This window comes from Marmota marmota, unplaced genomic scaffold, assembly GCF_001458135.2.
Source record: "Marmota marmota marmota unplaced genomic scaffold, marMar, whole genome shotgun sequence".
Classification (NCBI taxonomy): Eukaryota; Metazoa; Chordata; class Mammalia; order Rodentia; family Sciuridae; genus Marmota; species Marmota marmota.
Genome location: NW_026000153.1, coordinates 10,275,951 through 10,294,423, shown reverse-complemented (window position 1 = coordinate 10,294,423; position 18,473 = coordinate 10,275,951). Strand labels below are relative to the sequence as shown.

At 39.3% G+C, this 18,473-nt stretch overlaps 1 protein-coding gene across 5 annotated transcripts in view; it reads right to left on the bottom strand.

The window, feature by feature from the left end:
- The window catches only part of Bmper (BMP binding endothelial regulator), a 245,404-nt gene that overhangs the window by 35,852 nt on the left and 191,079 nt on the right, over positions 1 to 18,473 (bottom strand). The window contains exon 14 of one of the 5 annotated variants that reach the window (XM_048786453.1): positions 7,658 to 11,000. The exons of the other annotated variants lie outside the window; for them this stretch is intronic. Within the exon in view, the coding sequence (XP_048642410.1) occupies positions 10,997 to 11,000 (4 nt within the window). The 3' untranslated portion in view covers positions 7,658 to 10,996. Of the gene's footprint in view, positions 1 to 7,657; positions 11,001 to 18,473 lie in introns of those variants that run through there. 5 annotated transcript variants of the gene reach the window in all.

Below are 18,473 nucleotides of genomic sequence, written 5' to 3'. Positions count from 1 at the left end.
TGATGTTGCAGTTCAAGAGGACAGCCTGCTGGCAGTACTCCTTCTTGTTCAAGGGAGGTCAGTCTTTCCTATTAAGACCTTCAATTAATCGAATGAGACCCACCCACCTTACAGAGGATAATCTGCTTTACTTAAAGTCTACTAATTTAAATGTTAATCTCATCTAAAATATACCTGCACAGTCACACCTAGAATAATATTTGACCAAATACTTGAGAAGTGTTTCCTAGCCAAACTGAAAGATAACATTAACCATCACACTTTGTTCATGCCATTCATTCATCACCCCATCTAGGCAAAAAACTTTCACATAATACCAAATATATGCCAAACATTTCTGTCTTCCTACTCCCTCAAGATAATATTCCTTCCTCAAAGCAGAAAATCCCAGATCCACTGACCACCCTCCCACCCCCAGGAATCGGCTTTTGGAAAAGATCTTCTCCTTTAAGCAGGGAAGACCCTTACAAAAACAGAAGAAGAAAGATGCAAATATGAATAGAGAGTATGTAGAGAGGAGGACAATTTCTTTTATATTACCTTCTATGACTTTAGATTTTATTTTGTTTTGTTTTAATAAAGTGGAATAAATGAATTCAAGGCTTTGTTAAGAAAATGGAAATTGGAAAATGCATCACAAAGAAATGTATGCGAGGTAGGATTTTAGTTCTCAGGGATTTTCAGAGGTTTATGTTTAAGTCTTTAACACAAGAAATAAAAGTTCTGGAAAATGCTTCCTCATCCCCTCAGGAGGCCTGCACTTATTGCATTAGCAGAGTGTCTTTCTCACTGGCCTTACAGGCACCTCTTTGCTGCCAAATTGGCAGAACCCCTTCTATCCCAACCTTCTGTTTCTGGGTGAAAAATGATTTTTGAAGCAAGTTTGGCTTATTCTAAGCAAAGACTTTTCAGAAACAGCTTCCAAAGTATTCAATAGCAGATGAAAAAAATATAATAGTAAACAAAGCAATAATAACACTTTTAAAAATATTACTGCTAGTTATCATATAGGTTCTGGGATTGGGAGAATAATTGCATTATTATCCCTCTATAGAGAACTGTATATCGGAGTGATTATCAGGATAATAGCTTATCCCTGTTTCCTAATACATCTGACTTTTTGACCTAGAAGGAGCCTGAGACAAGAAATGGCTCCTTGATACATCCTTCTGGGGAGCTGAGTTCAGTGCTTCTAACTCTAAACCCTTGAGACATCCTCATGCAACTGTGAACTTAGTACTTCTTATTCTGGTGGTCTTGTAAAAATGGCTGTGACCAGTGGAAAGAGCACAGCTATATATTTGGAATTATCTAAGATTCAGAGGTCACTTCCCATTGATGAATGAGGCCATCTGACCTTTGGTATAACTAAAGTTCTGACATTGAACTCTAATATCAAGTTTGCTTCCAAACTTAAAGGTAGATGAGATTCTGCTTGAGAGGGCATGGATTTTCATTGATTTTTAAAGAATCTTTCCAACATTCAATAATTGTTATCTATATACCAATAAGTATTCCCATTAAGAAAAAAATCATGACTTACATACCAATGTACTTTTGAAAATTTATTGATACATGATTGCTGGAACAAGATAACCTTTATTGCTATTGCTTGTTGTTTATTATTGTTTAGATTTGATGAGAATCGTGAAAACAGATAAGCAGTTCAAAGAATGTGATGATAGTTGTTTGGAAAAATAAAAATAACAAACCATTTAATTAAAAAACTTAATTTCTAGAGTCTCAAAATTCTCTCTTAATTTCCACCAGGTTTGCTATAACCAAAATAGTCAAATAATGGCAGGTATTGGCAAGAAGGTAGATAAATCAGAAGATGCATATACTTCTGAGGACAAGATAACAGCCACTTTGGGAAACATTTTGGAAGTTTTTTGAATAATTAAACATTATAGTAAACATTCAATCCAGCAACTCCAGTTCTTTGTATAAACCCTAAAGAACTTAAAACAAAGTATTCAAACAAATGTGTATATAGCTCTTCATATGCAAATATTGTATATGACTATTCACAATAGCCAAAAGTGGAGACAACTCAGATGTCCATCATCTAATAATGCATAAACAGGATAGGGTATAACCATGCAATGGAATATTATTTGACTAGTAAAAGAACTGAAATACTGATGCATGCTACAATATGGATGAACCTTGAAAACATCATGAGAGATGAAAGAAGCCATTCACAATAGACGACATATTATATGATTTCATTGATGTAAAATGTCTAGAATAGAGAACTCTATATAAGACAGAAAGTAGATTTTTTAATGGTTGCTTATGGAGGGGTTCAAGTGTGATAATGGAGATGGGTAGCTAAGGCACATAGGATGTCTTTTCAAGACAATAAATATGTTCTAAAATGGATGGTGGCATTGGCTGCACGCATTTATGAATGTAATAAAAAATACTGAATTGTAATTTTAAATGGGTGAATTACATGGGTGTGAATTATATCTCAATGATACTGTATTTTTTTAAAAGGAAATAAACAATGCTGTGGCTATTGTCTAAAAAGATTAATCACTTCTCTCCTACAACTATCATTCCATCTCTAAACACTTGCACTAGCTTAGCTGCATTCTTGCTTCATTTTTCTGTGTCATTTTGGCACATATTTATGGTTCTTGGCTAGAATGTAAGCCTAAGAAAGACAGCACACATATCTCCTCCTTCTTGGTAACTCATGAAGCCCTGGTATAAGGTAATTCGAATAGTAAACATTTTTGTGTTACTGAATCATTCATTTGTTCAAAATTAAGATTTATTTTATAACTTAGTAGTTGCTACTTGGATAATGTTTTGTTTTGGTACTATGGATTGAACTCAGGGGCACTTGAGCACTGAGTCACATCCCCAGCCTATTTGTATTTTATTTAGAGACAGGGTCTCACTGAGTTGCTTAGCACCTCACTTGTGCCAAGGCTGGCTTTGAACTTGTGATCCTCCTGTCTCAGCCTCCTGAGCTGCTGGGATTACAGACATGCACTTCCATGCCTGGCTCGGATAATGTCTTTAAAGGAGTGAATGACCACCTTTCCCACTTAACATACTTCCTTAACTCCCTCACTGTGTATGGGATGATGATTTGAATTGTGACAATGGTCTAAGAAACCTGGCCTGGACTTACCTCTCCAGCTTCATCTTACCCACCTGTCCTCTGCCCTCTCCTTTCATCTCCTGAAATACATCCTGTATTTTTCTACCACATGACCTTTGCACTGGAGTTCTGCTCTGCCATACCTTGGTTCATGCCCACTTCTCTTTGGATGGCAGCTTAGGTTTCCCTTTCTGAGGATGCCTTCCTTGTGACCCAGGACCACATCAGGCTTATGTTGTAGCATCTCATAACTCCTCCCAGTTTTCCTTATGATACTTTGCACCTGTCACAGTATGCAAAGATACTTACTCAGGTGATTCCCCATAATGACTTTCTTCCCTATAACCAGGAAAATCAGTAAGAATACACAGCCTTCCCCTTTTATTTGCATATGCATCTCCAAAGCTTCAAAAGTTCTTGGGAATGAAGAGGTGCACAGAAAATACTTTTGAATGAATTAATGATTGGATTCTTAAGAATCAATAAAATCAAAGTGCTGAAGAACCTCAGTGCTATATGTGAGACTTTATAAATTAATAATACTTGTTTCAAATCTGGTTTGAAGAACAGAAATAGAAAGGGATAATGAGCATCCATAAATGACAAACTGGGGACATGGTTAGGGTCAAAGTAGAGTATTGTAGGCCCTTGAAGTGCTTAATTTGCTGCAGCACAATCTGGAAGTTAAGTCTCAGAGCCTTGGACTTCGTGGGAATAGAGGTGAGCTCCCAGAGATCCTGGAAAAAAGTACAGATGTTGCTGCTTGTGGTAGAGATTACAAGAGGAAGAGGATGAAACACACCACATGAAGACAGCTGCCTAAAAATGGAAACCCAGGCTGGTTATACAGGAATCATCTCCCCATAGATTAAAAGCAGAAAGGCAATAAAAATGCCAATCGCGTCAATAAATGCTGTCAGTTAAGAGAGAAGACGACACCCATTCACATTCACAAAACAGCTGCACTTACAAAACCAGTATAAGAAGAATCTGAGGGGGAAAGCAGACATAATCCAGACTGCTATTCCAGCAGCAGGGGGCATGGGCAAGAAGAAGGAAGCCACAGACGAAATCATGCTCCTCACCAAGCATGGGCCACTCAGGAAGACCCCTGGTCCCCATGACACAGCCTTGATAACTAGAGGTCACTTATTGTTAGAAGCCCATGAAATAACCCCCACAAAGCTCTTAGCATGCTACCTGGCACATGGTGAAGTACTTAATAGATGTTAATTCTTAAAAAAATGATTATTATTAAGTCCAAGGTTTTATATTTTATTATACAACTTATTCTAAAACCGCACGGACAACATTTGCTCCCATGTACTGAAAGCATTCTAAATGGTTTTAAAAAAAAATGTAGGCTGACCAAAATAAATTCCAGATGGATTCAAGATTTAAAATAAAATAAATGAAACTATAAAAGTTCTTGAAAAGATTGATGTGTATTTTTATAAAATCCAGGGGCATATAAATCCCAAATAAGCATAAATGCAAAAAAACCACAAAGAAAGAATAGATATATATGATTACCAAAATAAATAACACTTGCATATGATAATAAATGCTGTAATCAGAAAAACAAAGGAAAAAGGAAAAAAAAAAGCAGCATATTGTAAAAGGCTAATATCTTCAATACTAAAATAAGTTCCTTAAATCAGTAAGAAAATGATGAAAGAACAAGAAATTGATTTTACCTGTTATTTTTTTAAAGAAGTTCTTTTTCTTTACTCTTAGGATTTTTAGAGTTTCATTGTTTGTTTTGATGAAAAAAACTATGTTAACAAGGGGGCCTGAAGTAACTGTTTGCTCACATATTACTGGTTAAAAATATAAAAATGGCAATTGGTTTGGCCTTTCTGGAGGGGGATGTGTGTGTATTAAAATTTGCATGTAATTTGACCTGGAAATTCCATTTCTAAAAGTTTAGCTGCCAAATATGTCTGTTGTAATGATAGGTAGATCATCATAAAGCATTAGATGTATTCAACATTAGTGGGATGCTAAAATTAACTGTCACATCTATGTTTATACTAAGAGTTAATATTTGTAAATCACTTGGACACATAATAAGCCTTATATAAGTATTAGTGAAATAAAAACTAATGAAATACTGTATAAGACATTAAAAATAATACTATAGAAGAATATTTACTAATATGTAAGAATGTGAATAATATATTACTATACTGTATAAATAGGTCAAGCAGTATATACACTCTGATCAGATTATTATAAGATTAATGTATGTGTATAGACATGGACATGTATACCTCAGAATAATAAAAAATAGTGTCTAGGTGAGGTGTTTTTACTTTCTTTCATTGTCTATTATTTCCTAGATTTTCCTGAAGCATTGAAAGAACATACGCATAACACATTTTGGGTAATACTGAACTGGTATTTCAACTTGTTAAAAGGAAAAATTGTATAAATCTTATGAACTCCTCCAAAACTTTAAATGTGAAACTCATTTAAAAGTTTCTATAAATTTTATAAAACAATAGCTATGTCCACGTGCTAGTAACTATTCAGATGATACAAGTGTTTTGTTTTAGGTTCATTTCAGAATTGACAGCAATTCCCACAGACCATAATTTTTCTATGAATTCTTTTCTCCTCAGGGGTCCAAAAAGGTTCTTAGACTGTGAGATTCACCCAGATTACCAAGGAATTAGTTATCATCTTGTCATTCCAATGAGGATCCAAACCAAAGTCTTAAATCTAGATTTACTCCACCTTGTTATCCTCAAGTGAGATTCACTTTCCACAGACCACCCAACTGCCTTCAAATGACTGTAACATTCAGGCCACGGCCAATCAACAAAGACTTTACGACCCAACTGGATCAACAGCCAAATCCATTTGATTCATCAGGCAGACAAACCATACTCATGGAAAGATAGCAGGGAGGGGGACAGAAATTAAATGTGAACAATGACAATTGATACAAGGCAATGGATAAGTAAAATGCTGGGTACAGCTCACGGGGACAAAACCCCAATGAATAATCTAGAACCAAAAAATTATACTACTGAGTCTCTGATTTCCCATTTGAAATTCTATGAAACAGCAGGAAATTCCGTGAAGGCTTAAGAAAAAGTAATAAAAAGCTGTCTCTCTTCAATAATTTTTCCAACAAGTTGTTAACAGGACCATGTCCTTGAAAAGTAATTTAAGCATCAATCTTTCTTATGGAAATCCCAGCATTCGCTTGTGCTTTGCTTTCAAAGCCAGTTCAGCTAGTAGACCTAAAAGAAAACTACTGAACCAGGAGGACATTCTCTCTTGGAAATATTTAAAAAGCAAAAGCAATTTTTTTTAATCTTTCCACAGAATTCATAAAATTCTCTCCTATTCCTTAACCTGGAGGTCTACAAAAAAAAAAATCTCACCTCACTAAGGTGGACATCAATTATTCCAGACCTCATTTTTCACACTTTTATCTGACTATTTAATGTGGGTGCATCTCTCTCTCAAATTATAAGTTTTGAAATTTAAAAAGAAAAGAATATGTTCTGGATTAAGAAGAATCATTTTGGGGTTTGGGGCCAGCACCTTTGGCTCCCATAGGAAACCTCCCCAGATGCAGCTAATTCTGGATCTCCTTGCGACACCACTAAACCTTTTCACCAGAAATCCATTTGTACAGATTCTTCCAAACATCAAGGAACACACAATATATAAAGTCTGAAAGCACATACAACAGGGATGAGGAAAGTGACAAACACACTGCTCATGTGATTCCAGACCAGCACGCCAGCTGTTGTTCTCATCACTGCCTCCTTTCTGGAACCCTCCAGAGGCTCTGCAATCTGGCACCAACCCTCAATGCTAAACTAATCAAACAAGCAGGAAGCAAATGCTAACCTGTGCATCCACTTTCCTTCTCTCCTTCCCACCCCACACCTTCACTTCTGACAAATTCAGACACTGAGCAGGTGAGAAGAGCAGGGCAGGTTCAAGGACAGACCGTGGAGAAGTCGTTGGAACAGGATGGCTTGGCGTGGATAGTTAGAGGTATTATATCTTTGTGCTTATAAAGCCAGGTATCCTTTGCCTATGAGAAGAGCAAAGATGATAAAAATGAAAATGCAGCACAGAGCCAACCAAGGCATGGCCAACAAAGTCCACTGCACCCAAGAGCCAATGGAAACCCTGACACATGGTTCAAATTCAGGTCGCCACTTCAAAATCTCATCAGGAGCATGATTTCATTTGAAATGTTTTTGGGGCAGCCAAGGATTTTCCTTGGATGGCATTCCCCCTCCCCCACACCACACAGGGACTGTCAGCAAGATTCTACATAATGTTAAAAATCAGAAGCATAAGAAGGGAAGGAAATTTTGCAAGGATGAAAAAGAAACTAGAGTGAGCAGAGAAGAAACTAACCCATTGGTATTGGTGAAACCCAATCAAGTTAAATTTTCAAAGAAACCTTTTCAAGGGCTAACATGCTTAGGATGGATTAGATTAAAGAAAACTAATTTCTAAAACGAGGTTGGCAGCAGGCATCTAGGTATTATTCTTTAAAAAAAAATACCGACAGAAATAGTCTGAAAAATAAATATCCTTTTCCCCATTCTCCTAATGAAGATTTCTGTTAAAGTTTCTAGAGATACCCCCAAGGGAAATTTAGGAACAAGAAGTACCTACCTTTAAATAAGGAAGTCAACAGCAAACACATACTCTATATTTCACTCAACATATCATGACACTTCCCAGCTTAAGCCATTTTCCTAATGGTACATATTAATGATGAAGCCAGAACTTGGGTCCAAATGGCTTGACATTTGCCCTCCCTTTTAGACATTACACCAAACCTGAATACACTGGAATAAGAAATGTGTACAACCTCACAATGCTGAACACCAAAACTCATACATCACACAGCTTCTACCAGCTAAGGGTCTGACATGACATGAAATGCAAAGGAGTCCCACTGGAGAAATAATCCTACAACACAGAGATCTGCCCCTGGTTTATTGTTTAAGACCAGAACACAGAAGAGAGGAGAAAAACACCTGGGCCCAACTTAGTTTCATATTTCTAGTTTACTTCCGAAAAAAACCTAAATCTAAGTCCAAATTACATAACACTCCAAATGGCTTACTTAGCCATTTGCCTTTGTTCCAATTTAGTCTCTGGAGAATGTCAGCTAGAGCTATGCTCTGAGGTTTGGCAAGAATTATAAAGTCAGGGAGAATTAGCATTCTAATGTCCAGAGGATACAGTGACAAATTAGTTTGCAAATGCTGTTCAGTTAATAAGGTGATTCAAATTGGTTTCTCCCTATTGAGATAAAGATGCTTGCCTGTTAAGCTGCCACACCTACTGCTCATTTTTGCTAAAAAATCTCAAAGAATTCTATAAAGGAAAGATTTATGCTAATCACATTAACCTGTCTTGTATCAAACCAACTACTGAGAGTCTCCAATGCAAGGAAGCTCAGGCTAAGAGATAGGAAATATAAGTAGGATGTAAGCCTCCACTTTGTAGTACTTTTACCCTCTAGTTGAGGAAATAGGAAATAAACAAAAGAAGGGGAATAAGCAAAAGAAAGGACAAAGAGCAACACAAGACCTATCAGATTAAGGAACACACAAACAATTACACAGTCAGGTTAACAAGCAAATCAATGCAGTGGTTAGTCCGTACATGATTTCTTCTGTGGTTGGGATCTAGAATGCACCCCAAAGGTCTATGTGTTAATTGTTTGGTCCTCAGCTTGATATTATTAGGAAGCAGTAAAACTTTTAGAGGCAGGGCCTGCTGGGAGGTGTTAGGCCATTGGGGGCATTCCCTCAAAGGGAATTGTGGGACACCAGTCTCTGGTTTTTCTCTTCCCAGCTGCCAGGAGATAAGCAGTTTCCTCTGCCATGTGCTCGCACAATGATGGGCTGCCTTGCCACAAGCCCAAAAGCAGTAGTGTCAACTGACTACAAACTGGAACTTCCAAAATTGTGAGGCATAATAAACCTTTCCTCTTTTTAAATTGATTATCTTAGGTATTTTGTAATAGTAACAGAAAGTTAAGAAAAAGCATGTGTCATGAAATCTGAAATGGAAATGAAAAGATGGGTAGGATTTGGAAAGGTAGGAGAGAAGATTCCAGACAAAAGGCCTGAGGAACAACAGAACCTGGTACACTCATTGTCTGTCAGTCTGACTAGACCAGATGTTTGAGAAATAAAGTTTATTTGAAGAGGTAGGCATGATAGAGATTAAAGTAAAGCTAAGAATCAAGGTAAAGAGTTTTAGAATTTGTCCTACAACTAAGGGTGTCCACTTAAAGTTTGGTGAGAGAACCAAAGAGTTTAACCAAGCAGAGAGGTTTTGGGGAGAAGACAATTCTACGGTGTGAATGTGTCCCCTGAAGCTCATGTGCTGGAAGTTTAACCCCTCAATGCAACCATTCTGAGAGCTCATAAAAGATGATGAGGTCATGAGGCCTCTGCCTTCATGAACACAATGATGTCCTTACCGTGGGAGTGAGTTAGCTATCCCAAGAGTGGGCTTGTTATAAAAGCAAACCCATCTTGCTCCCTTAGCTTTCAGTACATCTTCTTTCCCTTCTGCCTTCCACCATGGGATGACACAACAAGAAGCACTTGCCAGATGCTGGTATTGTGCTCTTGGACTTCTCTGCCTCCCAAACCATGAGTCAAAGAAACTTCCATTATTTATAAACTACTCAGCATCAGCTATAGCAACAGAAAGACAGATTTAGGAAGAGAAGATATGCTAGGAGTCTATGGCTAGAGTACAGGCTCAAGGAGTTGGTGGGAGCTGGGGCTTGAGCATTTCAAAGTGTCCCAGGGAGTGAGGAAGGCAGAGAGAGGAGAGCAATACTGGCTGAGCCCTACACCCATGTTCCTGTGCCTCCATACTTTACCTCCATGGTCTCTTTGGGATCTGTCAACCTCTCAGGGAACAGCACTTATCAATCCCACTTTGCAGAAAATAAAAGTTCAGGGAAGTTACCCAGTCTTATATCCAGTCAATGTTATGTATGCATAATTTCTTAGACCAATAGATTTTTTAATTGGTTGATGAGGGTAAAAGGCAAGATGGAGTCAGTTATGCCTATAAAGTTCCAAGCAGAAAAGGCTGAAGATCTCTCCTAGTAACAACATAAACCCAAAAGGAATGCATAGGAATATAGGGTCAGCTTTCTAAGGTAGTTTTCCCTGTGAGAGTCTGGAGTTTTCCCCATAAGAATGACAGACAAGACCCCACTCTTGCATGAAATGAGCCCTGTTTGGCCCCTAGTCTGTGGCACTTGTGCTCAGGCTACTTGGTAAGTGTTTTGCCAAGAACGGGAAGGACCATATGGAAGAGAGGCTGTGAGGGCTGGGATACCAAAGGCCCAAATACCAACCCAGTTCTCATTAAGCACACATACTTTGGGAAAACAGGACTGCAATCTGGTTTTCTATTCCCCTAATTAAAGGTCAGCAATGATAATTAGCTCAATGCTCCTCCAGCTTAGGAACAATGGTGATGAAACAGTGTCTTCCATGCATATGAGAAATAGATAACCTACTCACTTCAAGGAAAAATGGACATTTAGAAAGGAAACCGCCACCTCTCTTAACTGGGAACATGAATTCCACGTGCTTCTGCACTTTAATTTTCTGACTCATAGTCTGTACATTTAGAAGGGGCTAGCTTCATCCTCACTGAGGAATCCACCCATCAAAAGTTATTTCATTTGTCACTGGAAAAATAACAAGGCTCTTGAGTCAAAGATCAAACTATTCTCGTGCTTGGTGAGCCCATACATCTCTGATTGGCCTTCCATGGCAAACTTCATTTCCAAGCAAGAATATGATTCCCTTTGACAGGTCCTCAGATGCTTTTAGTTTTCTTCCAACATCATCTAGAGGAAGGAAGAACAAAGCCCAAATTGAACCTGTCTTCTCAGACCTTTCTTAAGAAAACCCAGTGCAGGACAAGCAGGCATGCATTATTCTAGTGGCATGCTCACAGACTGCTGCCAGCCTCTGCCGATGTACGGGAATGTGTCTGGAATTCCCGCAACATGATGGCCCTGACAGCTTCCATTGTACACAACATGTCTCAAATTGTAATTCATCTGTGAGATGAGACTCTCAGAGGACTGGCAGTTAGGAGAAACATGATTCTACGTAACATGCTCACAAAGAGCTATGAATACCAGGCAACTGGTGTGCTCCTTTGCCTCCTCCCTCCTCCCACCGAAGGCTGGGTACCCGCCACCCTCACACAGTCCAAACGTGGCCAATTGCTGCTACATGAGAGATGTAATAACTCTTAATGAAGATAAGATCGTTGAACAAAAGAAAGCAAATAAAGGCTGCATGTGTGTAGTAAGGGACATCCCTGGGAATCCACAGATCTTGAAAGTGTGCTAGGGCCAACCCTTCCCATTCCACGTCCAAACTAAAATGTGTTTCTAGACACCCCATACAGATCTGTCAGGTTGGTGGCATCTCACATCCTTTCTTGAACCCAGTGAGTAGGTGAGGGGAAGACAAGTTCATCCCAGGAGGTCAGGGAATTGAGAATATGTAGGAGCAGAATGTGTCTGAGCTCATTTGGGGACCTCCTTGATCACCACTGTTCACTGGAATTTCAACCCTAGAAGCAGCTATGTGTTCGGTTGTGTTAAATCATATTTCTCTTTCTCAAAGATAGTTCTGGAAATTTCTACAGAAAGGAAAAGTGTCCCAAGCTGAGGAGTTGCAATTCAGTTGTCCTAAAAGAAAAGAAGCATTTGCATAAAATTTTTAAAAAGAAAGATTAAAAAGAAATTGCTTGACAAGTCCCAAGACTGAAATACCCCATAATTATCAGCATGCAGCCAAAGCTGAGACTCAGTTCAGCACAACTCCCTCACTATGTCTTTGTTGAACAGTCCCTCTGGCATAGACTGGGGCGTGTTGGGAGGGCGGGCGAGGGACAGAAACATGAATGACAAATGGCTTCTCCCCTCAAGCGCTTCTCTCTCTTTTTTTTTTTTTCATTTTTTATTTTTATTTTATTTTATTTATTTTTTTTTAATTTTTTATTGTTGGTTGTNAATAGAAGAAGATCTTAGAAGATGGAAAAATATACCCTGTTCATGGATAGGCAGAACTAACATCATCAAAATGGCGATATTACCAAAAGTTCTCTATAGGTTTAATGCAATGCCAATCAAAATCCCAATGGCATTTCTTGTAGAAATGGAGAAAGCAATCATGAAATTCATATGGAAAAATAAACGACCCAGAATAGCAAAAACAATGCCAAGCAGGAAGTGTGAATCAGGCGGTATAGCGATACCAGACTTCAAACTATACTACAGATCAATAGTAACAAAAACAGCATGGTACTGGTACCAAAACAGGCGGGTGGACCAATGGTACAGAATAGAGGACACAGAAACCAATCCACAAAACTACAACTACCTTATATTTGATAAAGGGGCTAAAAGCATGCAATGGAGGAAGGATAGCATCTTCAACAAATGGTGCTGGGAAAACTGGAAATCCATATGCAACAAAATGAAACTGAATCCCTTTCTCTCGCCATGCACAAAAGTGAATTCAAAATGGATCAAGGAGCTTGATATCAAATCAGAGACACGCCGTCTGATAGAAGAAAAAGTTGGCTGCGATCTACATTCGGTGGGGTCGGGCTTCAAATTCCTCAATAGGACACCCATAGCACTTCTCTCTCTTGAGGGAAGCTGTCATGTAGAGGAATAATGGCAGTATACTCAAGGCCAAGTGGAATTAGTGCATAAAACAGAACAACCAGAGTGTTAGAGAGAAAGAGTGGGGGAGGGAGAACCCATTCATTTTAGCTGAAAAAAAAAATGGTCCTTAGACTGGGCTGGAACAGGGAGATGCAGGGAAGGGGAGTCCCAGCAAATGACATAAAACATAAACAAAGGCACATTCATTGGAAGGCATCTAGGAAATTCAGAGGTTTCTAGACAGGATAGAGAAGAATGTAGACCCAAAATGGGCAAATTGGAGATTTGGCCAGGGCCACGAGGCCTGGGAGGCCATGCATGCTCCTGAATGTGAATTTGCAGTTGCTGACTGCTGCTGAGCATGCGCAGCATGTACTGAGCCTTAGGACTGCCCCCCACTATCACCCCCACACCACAGATTCAAGGTGCAATTGGAGCCCTGGGGAAAGCTTGCCCTCCAGAAGGCCCTTGGTTCTCCACATTCATATTTATTAAGAGAGTCTTACAATTCATTCTCTTGAAGGTCCCAAGAGGTCTCCCTTTCTAGCAGTCCTGCAGACCTGTAAATGTGTTCTCTGTTGCCACACCTGCATTTGGATTGGAACTACTTTTTTAATGTCTTCCTTTTCTTTGAAGAGATACTGTGTTTTAAAAAATCACTGTGTTTTAAAAAAATCCACTGACAGAATTCAATGGCATTCCCCTTACTCCTCTGCCTGAAGCAGGAGGAATAAAAGAAATGGCTGAACTTCAAGTTCATATGATGCTGAGGGAACCACTCGTTTTAAATATGCAGGAAAATAATCTTATGTTAGACTTAACTAGAAAGGACCCCAGACAGGGATCAAGAGGCACTGACTGAAGACATAAGAGTAACATATTCCTGTCTTTGTAAAATATGTAGCTTCAAAACATATGGTTACAGAAAATATGTGGGGCAGGGAGCAAAGATGCCAGGTCCTCACAGAGCCCCATGCTGGCTCTTTAGTAGTTGGACATTAATTGAATAAAAGGGCACAGTTCACACTCTCTTCATCCATATTTATTCCATCCTATTTCAAATATCTACCCCTGGCCATGTTGCTCTTGTCTGTCTCACAGTAAAATCCAGCACCCTTACCACTATCTACAAAGCCTATATCTTCTCCTCACTACCCTCCTCGATCCTTCTGGACCAGACATGGTAGACTCTACAAGTTTTTTTGCACTCTGCTTAAAAAGCATTTTTTTTTTCTGTATTTGAGCCCAGATAATTCCTTCACTCCCTTCAGGTACCAGCTTGAATGTTCCCTTAATGGATAGATCTTCCCCGGCCACATTGTGTGAAACAGCTCCCTGACCCCAGTGTCATTCTAGGTGAAATCACCTCATACATGGTGTATGTGTTTTCTGGCTGTCATTCATCCACACCACCCTACCAGGCCAGGGAAACACAAACTTTGTCTTGTGATCACTATTGTGTCCCCTGAGCCTAACAGAGCACCTGGTACATATTAGCAGGAGTTGTAGTTAATTAAGAGCACAACTAGTAGAACACAGGAAGGAGTGGAGAGGTCCATTCTCCCTTCTTCAGGCAAAAGTGCACCTCGAATTACCTTGGGAAGACCCCCATCCCCTGCTCTGTGTACAAGTGGTTATGATGAGCCTTGACTGGTCTAAACCAGTGGTTCTCAAAGAATGGTCCTCAGAACCACAGCATTGGCATCACCTGAGAACTTGTGAGGAATTCTCAGAACCCACCTTACACCTGCTGAATCAGAAACTCTGCATGTAGAACCAGCAATCCGGGCCTTCGCAGACCCTCCAGAGGAGTCTGATGCCAACTACAGTTTGAGAACCACGTGTCTCAACAAAGAGACTCATTGTACCTCCAAACCATGGTGACTGATTTAAAGATGGCCACAAAACCCAGTCAGAACCAATGAGGAGATGAGACCCAATGGGGTCTGGGGAAGAAGAGACTGGCCCCAGCCTGCATAATTTGTCTGAAGCTGTAATTATGCAGAACTGGCAGGAAGACTGAGAGCCTGGGTAGCATTAGAGCCAACACAATAAACAGATGCAAGAACTGGAGGACGTACCAACTCAGGGGACCCACTGAAACAAGGAATCAGAACACTTGTGATGTGAAATCCACCCTGGCATTTTTTTTTTTCTGTTATGTGAGTTTTATAACTTAATCCACTTTAATCTGGGTTATCATCATAAGCAACCAAAACAGAGACTTAATCAATACAAAGTAAGCAGCAGTACATGTAACAGTTAAACTTGAGAAATAAGGGATGCTATCAAATTACGAAGGAAAATGATTGTGCCGCATGAATACATGGATTTCTGTTGCATCCTATCCCAGGTGTGATTCTCCACCTGAGGAGCCATGAGCCTGGGACTGGTGAGGCAAAGACCTTTTACCCATTGCTGTGGGTGATGCTAAGACCAAGAATATGGAACAAAATGTGTGGTCAGATGATTGGTCATAGTTATGAAGAATTGAAGGATAGAAATCAGGAAGCAGGGGGCGGGATGAATGGGTCCAAGAGGAGAGTGAAGGCCAGTACCTGAGAGGGCTGGTGCCTGGGGATGCATTTCACTGGCATGTCATGGATCAATATCTGTGAAGAGCTTTGCAAAGCTCAAGCATGAAGCAAATACAAGCAACCTAATGACTTATAAATATGAGCAATTTCACTGATTAGTGCATAATTCCCTTGCCTTGCCCAATTTCTGCATTGTCAATCATTTATTTTAAAAATTCTATTAAGAGACATGCCATCCAATGTAAGTAATGAAGAAATGTGAGTGGCAAATGGGTGACCAGCCCATGAAGGGATGGAAATCTGTCTGCACAAGTGTGGTGGTATACCTTTGGCACCATGCAAGCATGCCCATCTGGTGTACATTAGGGTCAAATTCCAACTGTCTCACAGAACAGTTACCTGGACTCTTTTCCCTGTTTGGGAAAAAAAAAATAGTGATGATTCTATTAAAATATAAAATCCAAAGCTGTCAATGTGCTATCAAGACTTAAATAGAAGGTTTTGGAATAAACTATTCAACAGTACAGATGAAGCCAATGGAAATGGAGACGACCCAACCAGCACCACTCAAACATTAATACATACATAAATCACCCGGGAACCTTGTCAAAACTGCAGATTCTGATTCAAAGATCTAGGTTGCGGACTGAGATTTTGCATTTCTAGCGAACTCCCATTGCTGATCCAACAGTGGCATTTTGAATCTAAATATCATGGATCTAAATATCATGCTGGTGTAGTGACAAATGTGCATTAGAGAATGGATGCTGGGGGGTGTGACTGTGGCTGGGAATGTATCTCTATGCATGAGGTATGAGTAGCAAGTGTGTCCTCATCATCCCAGATGCATTCTGAAAAAGAACATAGCCCTGATTCCAAGAATACCATAGCAAATAAAAACAAAACAAAACAAAACAAAAAAACTGGAATAGTTGTTGGAACCTGAGGTCATTGCCCCAGATGGAACAGTCTCAATACAGTAGCCCCCTGGATCCACAGTGTTCCTTTACATGGTTTTAGTTCCCCTTGTTCCAATGAGGTACAAAAAGATGAAATGGAAAATTCCAGAAATAAAAATTCACAAGAAGTTCTTAACTGCACAGTTTCTGAGTAGTGTGATGAAATTCCATTCTGTCCACTCCATCCCACCCAAGACCACATCCACAGTGCACATACTACTCACCCTTAGTCACTTAGTAGCCATCTTGGTTATCAGACTGCTGCAGCATTACAATGATTGTGTATAAGCAGCAGCCCCAAAGTGCAAGAGAAGTGATGCAAAGAAGTCGTCTGGGCATAAAACTTGGAAGGATAGAAAAAGCTCATTCCATGTGCTATGGTGCAGGACAGACAGGAAAAAACCATAGAGTATACAGGATTCAGAAAGATCTGTGGTTTCAGTCATCTGCTGGGGATCTTGGAAGGTATTCCCTGCAGATAAGGAAGACTACTGTATTTTTGAATCCCTTTGAGAGCAAAGAGAAAACTCAACTTTGAAGCTCCATAAGAGGGACTTGTATCTTGGGGCTAAATGTGATTTGAGCCATAGCGTTAATTAGTCATTGGCCAGGAGAGTCTATACAATGGACTGTATTAGAGAAGCTTAAGAAGCACACCGAGCTCTATTGGACAGTCACCACACAGGTAGAACAGGTAGACTGCATCAGCATTTCAGAGACTCATTAACATGGCTCACAACATACCCTGCTAGAGGGCTCTCCCTCCTGTCCCTTAAACTGGTTCACTCCAATCTAACCTTTTTATTTCAGTTCAAACATCATTTCCTCATGGAGGAGCTTTTCTGACCCATCTACCTCTCCCTCCCTCCACACTGCACCTACTGGGTCTGATTTCCTTAAAAATGATCTTATACACCAAACTTTTCCTTTACAGCATATGCATACTACCGCATATACACTTTTATTTGTGGGGATTGATTTTGGGGTTAATGTCTTCCTCACGCACTAGACTATTAATTTCATGAACATAGGAACCATGTCTATTTCACTCACCACTAACACACAGCACAGCACCTGGAATTTAACAGGGCTCCAAACATAATTATTGAGGAGTAGAAGAAAGAGAGGGTGTAAGAGAGGGAGCAGGGTTTCTTATCCCAGTCTCCACTGACCACGAGACAGAGAACCCCTTATTGTATGTACCCAAGTCACTCTTCCAGGAAAATGAGTCTCAGCTTTCTTCAGAATCCCAAAATAGATGGTGGGCTCCCTAAAGTTAAGAATCACTAAGTCTTGGCTGGGGTGGTGGCTCAGTGGTAGAGTGCTCGCCTGGCATGTGTGAGGCCCTGGGTTCGATCCTCAACACCACATAAAAATAAATAAACAAAATAAAGGTATTGTGTACAACTTAAAAATAAATATTTTTTTTAAAAAATAATCATTAAGTCACAGTATCACATCAATTGTAAATATTGTACTTAATATGTAAAATTTAAAAGTTACTTTCTTTCTGTAGAAATTTCTAAAGCATAAGAAATTTAAAAAATTTTAAGCAGTCTCTAAGGTGAAAAAACAGGACACAATTTTAAAATACACAGCATTAAATTACAGATCCCAGTTCCATGGTAAGCTTTATCTTCCAGAGCTACGTCAGTCATTAGTGTGTATTACCTCTAGAATCAATAATGTGGAACAGAAAAAGAAATGTGCAATTTGATAAAGGCCATGATTTTCAAATCCATATTGTCTATTTGTCTTTAAAAGACCAATAGGATGAAATGAAATTTGTTTAATTTACATACATTTATTTAAAATTCAACCAACACAAACCATAGCACATTATTTTTAATGTCTGAACGGTAAATTTGGTTGGGAAAATCTTCTAGAAAATACTTCACAAAATAAATAGTAGTATGTGAAATGTTTGCAATGTCCAAGCATTTTAGCTCAGTTTAGAAATCAGGAAAGCTAGCATCAGAGATTGGTTTAAGAGGAACTATTATCAGATTATGGTGATATTGGTCAAAATCATAGTCTCTGGGTTACCATACATTTGGTTTCAATCCTGGCTTTGCTTCTTTTTTGCCTGGCTATTGGACAACATCATTAACACCTTTGAGCTGAGTTTTCTGATT